General features: G+C 46.2%; 1 protein-coding gene across 1 annotated transcript; it reads right to left on the bottom strand.

The window, feature by feature from the left end:
* Positions 1-239: 239 nt before the first annotated feature.
* LOC135910317 (uncharacterized) lies at positions 240-4,447 on the bottom strand. The gene is made up of 4 exons (XM_065442359.1): positions 4,434-4,447; positions 3,418-4,357; positions 1,591-1,969; positions 240-353 (listed from the first exon to the last, which is right to left on the bottom strand). Exons 1-4 carry the CDS (start codon positions 4,445-4,447, stop codon positions 307-309), a joined length of 1,380 nt encoding a protein of 459 aa, XP_065298431.1. The 3' UTR covers positions 240-306.
* Positions 4,448-11,465: the final 7,018 nt, after the last annotated feature.

The raw sequence follows: 11,465 nt of genomic DNA, 5'->3' as shown, positions 1-11,465 counted from the left end.
GCCGCTAAAGTATCACAAAACACTTGCTCATTACGTTTTCATTTATATTTCACTTCATTTATATTCATTTATATTCACCATATTTCATTTCTCTGTAATATGAAATATCACAAAGATGTCTGCGCAAATAAAACATCCAGTTTGCTTTCTCCAGTACACAAACGAGTGGATTATTTGCATTTCGTAAATCTTCCTTGTTCTCCAACGCCGAAAGATACATGAATTATTAATTCACTCATTGACTGAATCTTTTATTCAACTCTTGATTGCGCCGTACGTCGACGCCATAGGGACCAGCCCTGTCTTCTATGAACATGCTTGAAAGCTCTCCTCTGCAGACGGTGACTGCCCACCTGCAAGAAAATATTCACAAAATGTACGGAGGCTCTATTAGCAAAACATGTGGGGGAGCAATATTTATGTAAACTGGTTATGTGTGCTCTATTGTACAATATAGAAAGGCTGACTATATGACCGGCATTAACTTATTTATTTTACTCAGTTACAGTAACTAATTACCCAGTTAACTTGTACGTAGATATGCATTCATTACACAAATATATATTTAGTTATTTATGCAGAGACTCTTGTCCATGTCACAATGTTCCCAACCCATGCGACCGAGTTCTTCACAAGGAAGTCACGTTATACGTATATACTGGGGATCGAAAGCTAAACTGAATTGTGGAAAACCAATGATAGTGATATGTCCGGGGTGCCCTGGGGTTTGCCAGCATTTGTTATATCGTTTAGGCCGACGGCTGTCTTTTAAGATTAAAGATGAAAACGACGAATTGTCAAGTTAGTTCTCCTCTGTTGACACACACACACACACTTTGCAAGAGCTACGCAAGTCTCAAGCCTCAAGTTTGTTTGCACAGTTTTCGCGTCTTTTTTTCTTGTTTATTGTTATTATTTCCAATCATACGGTTTCAATCGTGCCAACTAAGTACCAAGTCTTGCATAACTAGGCTGCGACCTTCGTCTTTTGTTAGGTTTTCTCTTTCTTGCACGTGCAGATAGACTTAAACAGCAACATTCTGCAAGCTATGTAATTCAATGGGACTCCGAAACAGCACCGTAATTAGTATAAATGAAAAGCAGTGAGGCAGTAAAAAGAAGTAGTGCTTGCTTTGACGGCCCACGTGGGATTGAAAGACAGCCCAAGCTAGTACAGACGATTTACGATGCTTAAGCTTTGCCAGGTTTGTTGGAAGCGCAATAACTGAATTGCGAAATAGATTATGTAACTTTTTCCGTTTGTCACAGCGGACTGTGCAGACTTCACAACTTGGACCACCTGTGGCCTTCAGTATTTTGAAAAATAAAAATATGGTACATAGAAAAAACAATCTCAGGCTCAGAAATAGCTAGCCATTGGGAAATTGATCATGCATGGCCGCAATACGTCACGAAATTTCTAACAATTACTCCTGCTGTTCATGTTGCCGCGGAATGACCCTTTTTGTTTTGTAATCCATCATTTTTTGCATACAGGTATTCGTATTCACATTCCTCCTCATGTAATAAACGAGCTGACCTCTCATCCCCCACCAGCAAAATAAAAGGATGATAAAGACCCACTCGTACAGTTTTCACATATATCGGTTCGAGGCTGCAGAACGTCCGATATCTTCAGGAAACGGCGGACGTGTAGCCAGCAGTCGAAGTTCAAGTCAGAGAGCTGACGCCTGGCACCAGGATCTGCAAGGCACTCCGCCGTCTCCTGGACGACACCGGTAATTCTCATAAACTCATCGAGGCTCAAGAGGCCAACACGAAGCAGGGCGCTGCTGATCATCTTCTTGGCGTCGGCCTTGGTGACGTCAGCGCCTTCGCTCACCATTTCGAGCAGGCGAGGATGGTCGTGCATCAGCTCGATAGAGCTAGCGCCTTCGAGGCCATCTTCCTGGCCTAACACGAACTGAGCTGCGGCCAAGACGGCGGAGGCATTCCGCCTGGTCGTTTCCTGCACGTAGAAAAAATGAGCCGTTGTGGGGTTTAAAGCCGAACAAGCGTTGATGAGGCTGCAATATGGCTCAAACGTTGGAAGAGCTTTATATTGCACCCGCGACTGGTATCCTACAAAGTGCGCGAAAATGTAAAGACATCTAAATTAGCTCCGCTGGAAAAGCGGTAACGTAGCGCCAGAATCAGAGAACCTTGAAAATTGCAAATAAGAAATCTCAGCATCGTGTTATAAGGGTTCTGCTGTAAACCGCCATCGACTGCAACCGTAAGATTTGGAATACGGTAATCGGTTACGGAAGCATAACAGGCAACCTCTATATTTTGATGCATGAGAATATTGTCAAAAAAACTCTGAACGAGTGGACACGAAGAAACAATGCTTGATCGCTTTTGTTTTTTGCGGGTGTGCGAATGCCAGGCGTCACGATGCCAGATCTGAAGGTCCAGGAGTCCAATATGCCTCGTTCTAAATGGAAATGATAGCCATAGACAACATCTGCCGGTTCGATAGCTTATAGACCATCGTAAAACTTATAATACTGGAAACAAAAAAAGCGATTATAACTTATCTGTCTGTGGCACTCCTAAATATTTTGGTTAAAGGAGTACTGACGGGAAATTTCGACGTCGAGTTAACATGTGAGATCGATTTATTTGGGCACACACACATCGTCTGCGATATATCAACGGCGAATTTGGCTTAGCAGGTATTTAAAAACAATTTCAAAGTGCGTGCAGGCAGCCAACCGGAAAAGGCAGCACCTCGCGACATCGACATCAGGGCAGAATTGTAAACAACCGACAATACGCTACGTGACGTGTTTGCGCTGCCGTCGGGGCGGACACGGCGAGCAAGTTTTTCTCAGTTACGATCGCCCCAGTATTTTTTTTTCGCCGCTACCACATTTAGCTAACACAGGAATGACGTTATTTATCCGCATTTGTTTATATGTGTTGACTTGTGACTTCTACCATCCTTGTGGCGTCATCTGTGATGCTATTTCCTAAGTTTCTCAGCGCTCACAGTTGTCCAACTTTGCAAAGCGATTAGCCTCTGCAGATGCGCGTAATCATTGGAAATTGTCGCACTCATGACGCATTGTGCTGATGGATGTGGTCAGCTTACGAAATCACAAAACCGTTCGAAGCCACAAGTGATGGGAAGCTTATAGGCCACATCCGTGCAACTGCCCGTCATTCCCATGCTGCTGGAGCCACCACTTCCGCAGCATCACTATAGGTACGTGTACTGCACTGCTGCTGCACTAGTAGTTCACTTCTACAATTACACAACTACTACTTCACTAGTACACGCGTAGCACCAGAGTTCTCTGTAGCGATTGGCGCAGAAAAACACAACATGCCGCGTACTACATGTGCACTGCGCTCAATAGATCATCACCTGCGATCGCGATCGATGCAAGAAAAGATAGCGCTGAGTCATACCAAAATGTCGGCCAGTGCGATGTTCTTCTCGATGGATACTCCCGTCGAGGCCTCGGCCCCGTGCATCGAACAGCTGTTCACTGCTCCAGACGCTTTACCACGACGGGCAATTATCAAACAGCCGGGAGTCATGGCGAATTCTGTGAGGCTTAGACTCTTGCTAGCACCGTGCGCGAGCCACTTGAAGTCGTCGTCGGACAGGAGTACTCCCTTGACCTTGACTCTGACGAGTTTGAGGTTGGAGGCCAACGCTCTCACCAGTTCCTCCTGCGCACCACGATACTCTTTTGGCAGATCGCCAAAAACGCCAGAGAGGTCTATATAGACCTCAGTTAGCGCGGACGGAGCTCTTACGCATGCCGCCAAGGCCGAGATTGCTCTGCAATCGAAACGATACAAGTAAACCCGGAGCGAGGTTACGTGAGAACAGCCACCGAGCGCTTCTAGAGCTGAGATAACTCGCTGCAATGCGAAATCTCCATCCTTCCACCAATGGCCCACTCTGATGGTTACGCTGCCGATTTGCGGGCATTGCTGCAGCCATCTTGTGTTGCGCATGCAAGGCCACTTGATGTCCACTCGGTCGCTCAGTCCTCGCTCCTTGATGGTGGCGCAGACCCTGTCCGGCCGCTCGATTTCGGGCAAGGAGAGAACGACCACCGACTTCAGAGCGTCCGCTTCCGCAACTGCGCCGAAGAAGCCGTCGCACTCAGCTTCGCCGAAGCCCCGCAAGTCGATGCAGAGCTTGCTGAGCGGCAAGTTCGGTCTCCGCAGGGCTGCGAGCCAGGGCTGCATGCATTGCGCGGCTTTGGGATCTGGGAGCTGGACAGGAGGCCTCCAGGTTGTGGCAAAGCAGTCGCAGTACGTCGAAGGTAACCTCAGACTGCGGAGTGTGGCGCTCCGAGAGACCACTTCGGCGAAGAGGCTGACCGCGTCCACGCTGGCAAACAGATACAGAAAACCCGTATTAGCTGAACAACATTTATTTTTATTATTTATTATTTATTTATTAGTACCTCAAAGGCCCCATTGAAGGGGTATTACATGAGGGGGTGGAATTTCAGCAGAACATTTCTTCTATGGATGATCTGAATGACGATGAGTCGATCTGATCAACGATGGCGTTTGGCAGGTCATTCCAAGGGGAAAACAAAACGAGAAAAATCATTAAAAAGTGGGACTACTTTAAAAAATCGCATTACAAGCTCAAATTGGCGTTCCCTAACGCGAAGAATAATCGCAGCTAACGTCATACGCAAATGACGTTCAAAGCATCCACCGTGCTTAAGGTCTGCGAACTCGTATGTTACAGCAACTGCCGATTAACAGTGACCACTGGATCTACGAGCCCTTTACACAGGACATACTGGACATACAAGCCTCGCGGTGAGTCAAAGCGCGTTATTAACCGTGTACTGCCCAAAGACTGTTCGAGAAGAAAAGCTATTTCAATTTCTACATTTTCGCTCATCTTCAGGAAGAGCACACTTAAAAAAAAGGGAGATTCAACGTGTAATAGAAGTCGACGAAAGACGACGTTGTGATGGGTGAGATGGTGCTGAGGAAAAGGGTTGGAAACGCATGATTTATTTTCAACGCCGCACTGGAGCGACAATAATTTATTCGACGTCAACTAGAATTTTAATCGCATGGTTAACTTTTGTCAGTAGTTACTATTATTATCGTCATCATCGGCATCGCATTCTCAGGGGCACCTAGATTCACACTGTGCTATTTTCGGTATGGGCCTGCAAATGAGCTAGCTCGCATATATATATATATATATATATATATATATATATATATATATATATATATATATATATATATATATATATATATATACATATATATATATATATATTTCACTGAAACCCCCAAAATTAAAAGCTTACTCGAGCGCAACACTTTCTCTCCTAAGGCTACGTGTTAAATATCTCACTGTAAAATGAACATTTCGGTACAAAATTCACAGCGGCGCAAACGTATTATACGATACACTGGATATTACAAAGTTAAGATGTAGCGACCATCGGTCTCTTCGCTGTGCCTCATCGTGGGGGTGATTGCTGCTCTTTGTTGTAACCGAGGTGGCTGCCCGACTGGGATGTCATCATTGCCACTCAAACCTGCTTTTGCTCTTGCATAAAGACAGTCGACTCTGAGTTCTCAATCTTTCAAAGCGCGTAATATTTGCCTCCGCTGACAACGAAAGTCCCGGGAGGTGTGTTGCGAAATGTCTGAATGCTATAGCGTCCATCCATAATACAATGTCAGCTATACTTACAATTGTGGAAGTGTCACAACGATGTCCGCATTCAGTTCCTCCAAGGTGTTCATATTGCAGAACGCATCGATGAGTTCTCTCAATCGCGAGTACTTGTCGTAATAGCGATTCGATTGGAGTGTCAGTTTTCGTAGCGCTGAGTCTTCTTTGGCAAGGTAGCTGTCGAACAGTACGCGGGAGGCTTTACCCCGGTACCCGAATACGCTTTGTCCGACGCTAAGGTCAGTGATCGTTTTGTTTTCTATCAGAATATGGATGAGCGAACAAGCCGCACTAACGGACATTGAAAGTTCTGCCACGTCGAGGGTGGTCAGGTGATGCCAGTCTAGATGGAGTGATGTCCCAAAGAAATTTTTCTGGCATCCCCATTCCTTCTCGAAATCATAAGCCTTGAAAGCTAGACTCTCGAGATGCGGGAAAGACTCGATCACCTCGCACATGAAAGCTGCGCCGTCATCTCCAATGAATCTTCCGCAGACGGCAACGCTTTTCACAGAGGAATGATGTTTTACTGCTGAAAGCAGCGAACGGCGATGCTTCCAGCTCGCGTTGAATTCAATCGCTGTGATGCAGCGATGCTCGGCCAGTAGACGTTCAACAAGTTTCAAAGGCTTCGATCTGTGCGAGTCTTCGTCTGAGCCGTACAGGAGATGCCCGCAGGTGCTTGCCTCGACGACGGCAATAAGGGCGTCGCCCCTGGTCTTTCCCCGCTTGTATTCCTGAAGCTCGAGGCAAGCGTCTAGAAGGACTTGGTTTAAGCCACGACGGTGCTCCAGTAAGCGACAGCTCGCCCCACTTGTTTTTGTGCATGGGATGTTCTGGACGTGCCATTCTGTGCTGCCAATGTCGGCTGGACATCCGGCGTTGACGGCATCTTTTCCGTGCAGTCCTTTAGACATGATTCACCAGCCTGCCGAGTAGTGAAGTACAGTGCGGCCACGTGAATTAATATCTTTCAGTCGTCTGGCGCAAGACCTGCACATAGAAAAATACGGGGTACAACAACGTCAGAGAACAAATAAGTGATTCGGAGTAAAAATCTGTGAGCGCTCTTCGTTCAAGGCCTTTCCCTCCATTGGAGAGGTAGGTTGCTTGCGAAAAAAGCTTATAATGACGTGAATTCTGTCTCCTATATGTGAAAGATGAAAAGTACTAGGAAGATACTCGACTAAGAATCCATTTTTCATAGTTTTGCCGAGTGAGACCAGGCTGCTGCGTGGTATACAACGAAGACTTTACAAAGTGTGCGTTACTATCCTACCTTGGTGCTGACACCGTGTCCTTAAACGAAAGAAAGCTGAGCAAGTTGACGATGTAATCTTGGTATTAAGTTGGTAGCACGAAGCACCCGTTTGTCTTGTGATATTTAGGACTAGTTAAGCGCACATTGACAAAGAGGTTGAGTGCGTGGACACAAGCTCTGCCTAAGCACAGGCGCACCCGTCGTGGTTTCTCAGTGGCTATGGTGTTAGGCTGCTGAGCACGAGGTCGCGGGATCGAATCCCTCTCACGGCGGTCGCATTCCGATGGGGGTGAAATGCGAAAACACCCGTGATTTAGATTTAGGTGCACCTTAAAGAATCCCAGGTGGTCGAAATTTCCGGAGTCCTCCACTACGGTGTGCCTCATAATGAAAAAGTGGTTTTGGCACGTAAAACCCCATAATTAAATTTTTTTTCAAGCGCAGGCGCTAGTATGCATTCAATGTTTGTGCTATCATTCGCGTCGTTTCCTTCCATATTTTACACAGGTGCCCTTTCCCACGATGAATCTACTGTCAGCGTCGCTCGATAAGAAACTGTCAATGTACGACACATTCCAGTTATCGCATGAAGTTGGCTGATTCAACCCACATATTCTGCTACACAACAAAGTCGTGACCTAGACTGTGCTTTAGTTGGCTACATCTGCACATTGAAAGCGACGTGACTCAAACCACTTTTCTTGCCGCTGTCCACGCTTCTCTCCTCACAAAAAAAAAAGTTAAGCTGTCGTTAGTGGATTCACGTCGCATTTCATGCCGGAACGCGTGGTCCTCGAAAAGGGCAGGGTAATGGCTGTCGCGTCAAAGTCATCTTCATATCATAGAGAAAGAAATTCAACGAGAGGGGACACTCGGCGAAAACTGGCAGCAAGAAACACGTCACGCGTAGTGTTGATCCGATAGGCTATCGTTGACGCGAGCATCGGAAAAAAGTAATGTGAAATGAAATTACAGATGTTTTATTTCTTTTTATTCTTTCCCGCAAAGACTAAAAAGTTTTGCACATAAATGAAGTTATGCTTCGCGACCTATTCTTCTTGCGTTACCTAGCAACAAGATAACGGCACGTCAGATGCGCCATACGCCAGACGTCATGCGCCAGACGTGCCATCGAAGCGAGCGAGGACGGCTGCGTATGTGAAGAAACGGCCGCTCAATATATATATATATATATATATATATATATATATATATATATATATATATATATATATATATATATATATATATAGAGAGAGAGAGAGAGAGAGAGAGAGAGAGAGAGAGAGGAAAGGAGAAAGGCAGGGAGGTTTACCAGAGAAAAAGATCCGGTTGGCTACCCTACGCTGTGGAGAGAGGGGAGGGGAAGGTAAAGTGGTAAAAGCACAACATATGCATCGAGCTGCCGTGGTGAAGTTCCCCTCTTTGGCGACCCTCCTCTTTTGGATGCAGCCTGTGTGTTTTGGGCTCGTGGCGTTTTCTTGCTCCCTCCTGGATTTCGACACGGCTTCACTACGCCATTGGACTACGTCAAGGTGAGAAATCTTGCAGTCTGCGACGCATTTCAAGCAAACTTAGGCTTGCGGCACAAAACCGAGACTAGTTATGCAGTTGGCGAAGAACAGCTGGGCCGTCCTGGCGCAGTTCATTTGACTTAATGACTTGTACTGAGAGACGTTTGCGACGCTTATTTCGAACTTATTTCGGTAGTTTTTGGGGACGGTTGCAGCATCCAGCTTTGTGACGCAGTTAGCGAAAAGCAGCTCGACCGTAGTGATGGCTTCGCGTGTACTGAATCTTATTGGTACAAGTACGCAACGCATTCTCTGAGCCCCAAAATATTGTAACGAATTTCACTCATCACATGTATATTCATTTCATTCCTTGTAAGTTGCACGCGCACATTCTTTACAGTTACTTAACTTCATTTTTATTATTGCTTTTAATAATGTTCATTTTTTAAAGTGTAACAGTACATATTCCCCTGGCGCTAATGTTATTCACCCGAATTTCAGTGCGCTCGTACTGATTATGCATGTATGAAGATCTATTCATGCCCAGGAAAGTGGACTTATACCGCGTGTTGTATTAATGAAGCTACTTACTAAAGCTTATTGTTTGTACTGCGGATGTGTGTGATGCCGATGTTGCCTGGTGGTGGCCCCCTGGCCTCGTCAAGCTGTATGTTTACAGCTTTCTTGCCAGGGTGGCCTTCAACACTGTACTTTGTACATGTTGTAAATAAACTTGAATAATTTTTAAGATACTTCTAAGGTCCTCGCGTCGCGCCTTGCGTTGGGCCACAGTTTGTGAAAAGCAGCTCGGCCCTAGCGAGGCAGTCAGTGTGGCGTGTACTGAACTTTACTGGGACAAGTTTGTGACGCTTTCTTTGGCCCTGCAACATCATATACGCTCTTTCGGTGCTCACGCTTGTCGAAAACGCGACGAGCGATTGCCAAGAGTGATAACACGTGAGTGTGTTTCTTGCGCCGGCAGAACGCGCAAAAGATAAAGCCGATAGGAGCTCAAAAACCAGAGAATTTGAAAATCCTTTCTGAGCGACTGAAGGCAGGCTTTGCACCCACGCATTTTTGAAGAGTGTGATCAGAAAAAATTCTGCGAGCGTGTAACATAGTGGGGCTGAGAGCCTGCGTTCTGGCCATCTCTGTGTTACTTTGCGTACCATCGCGTCTGCTGAGGCCAAGTTGTTTTGGAAACGCCCTCTCACCCGTGCAATTCTACTCTTAAGGTGCAAAAAATAACGACCGGGTAGGGAGAAATGCTTTAGAATCACATGCTTTCTTCGTATTTTATTACACTGTTTGGGAGGAGTCTATTTTCTACAAAATGTGCGTAAAAGTTTATTTATTTCTAAGGCCGCCCATTAACCACTTACGCACGCTTCGCCTCTATACGCAATATTCCTGCTAGGTCAATGCACCCAAATGATACATGCTTGTAATTTCGTTTTTTTCAGCTGGTGGCATCCGATGGAGCTTCGTACGGCACCGACTACTGCTCACTTGTTGCCACAACTTTGGATCAATGCACAAAAAGCCCGGAACGAGCATTTATATAGAGCAAAATAAACATTTTATCATTTCAGAAGACGTCTTGCGTTTACTTCATGAAGTTGCACGTGGCACAGATTCGGCGGGTGCTTGTAAAGATCGTTCGCAATCATTTTTACTAAACAATGAAACAATTTCGCGCCAAAGCTGCGCGCGCTTCAGCAGTAGAAGCGAAAGAGAAATGTGGCGGCCATCCGCGGAGCCGGCCTGGCGTGTACCAGCTGGCGTTCAAAACGCGCGCGCCCAAAACCAAATGGTGTTAATCCCATCCACTTCCACAGTCAATTTGGCCGCTGGGCTCTATGGGCATCTTGCGCTGGAGTTTGAGGCATTGTAGCGGCGCGCGAAACGTTATCTGGGTAGTACCAGCTTGGGTAGTACCAGCTTGGGTAGTATCAGCTTGGGTAGTACCAGCTGGGGTAGTATTGAGCCCTGGCTGTGGCGAAGCACGTTTCTAGCCTGAGTTTTGCGTCGATTCGCGCTTTTTTCTGCTCTGTTGCGAATGCGAAAAAGCTCGTCACTTCTCAAAGACCACGCTGCGAGCTCGCAGCGTGGTCTTTGAACGCTCTAGACAGCCTCCTATCGACACTGCAGTAACTTCTACCTCTGCCCGCGAAGGTGACTGTGCTGTGCTGTGAAGTGTACACGTACGCATTACACAGAAACAGTATGCTGTGCAGCCCTCATCATATTCACCATACCACCACCCTCCTTCCTCTTCACATCCTATCTGTCTTATTCCCCAAACCCCTTCCCCAGCGTGGAGTAGCATGCTAGAGGCATTTCACTCACGCCGACATCTCCCCCTTTCTGCCATTAAACATTACCTCTCTCTATCAGTGGTTGTTTACGAAAGCGCAGCTCTGATTAATAGTACTGCTATATTGGTACGTCGGTCGAAGTTTGATAAGAACAACGTTCTATTCGCACTCGACTGGGGGTCGATGAAAAACCTTGTGATGCGAAATTATTCATACACAAGCTAATGCCAAGGAATCTACCACCGGTTGCAGCAATATGCACCGGAAAAGAAATATGGTTGGAAGCACAGCCTGGGAATGAGTAACGTAATGATTGTATTAAAATTATGTGCATTTTCGCGCTCCGGATTGGGCTCCGCTTGCATTATTACCAGAACTAGGCTGTGCAAGTGTTTTAACGCGACAGCGTTAAGGAGCTCGTGTCGCAGAAAAGCCGGTGTCGTCAGCGTCGGCGGCGTTGGCCGTGAGCGATAAATCCCAGCAGGCACTTCATGAATAAAAAACAACTTGCAAGATGGGCTGGGTGGGAATCGAACCAGGGTCTCCGGAGTGCGAGACGGAGACGTTACCACTGAGCCACGAGTTTTTTTTTTTAATACCGGCTTGGCAAAAGAAAATACAATGTGAGTATTACATGGCCATAAAAAACAACTAGTCAATGCCGGATCAGTGTGGTGTGATAAGAA

Source organism: Dermacentor albipictus, chromosome 8 (genome assembly GCF_038994185.2).
Source record: "Dermacentor albipictus isolate Rhodes 1998 colony chromosome 8, USDA_Dalb.pri_finalv2, whole genome shotgun sequence".
Classification (NCBI taxonomy): Eukaryota; Metazoa; Arthropoda; class Arachnida; order Ixodida; family Ixodidae; genus Dermacentor; species Dermacentor albipictus.
The sequence above is the reverse complement of the archived record's forward strand: the minus strand, read 5'-3'. Positions and strand labels throughout refer to the sequence as shown.

What these genes read in the sequence shown, in the direction of transcription:
- LOC135910317 (XM_065442359.1), bottom strand. An exon ending in TCGCACTGGCCGACATTTTG is followed by an intron (nt 1,970 to 3,417) that starts GTATGACTCAGC and finishes TTCTACGTGCAG; the next exon opens with GAAACGACCAGGCGGAATGC. An exon ending in AACCGATATATGTGAAAACT is followed by an intron (nt 354 to 1,590) that starts GTACGAGTGGGT and finishes ATTTTCTTGCAG; the next exon opens with GTGGGCAGTCACCGTCTGCA.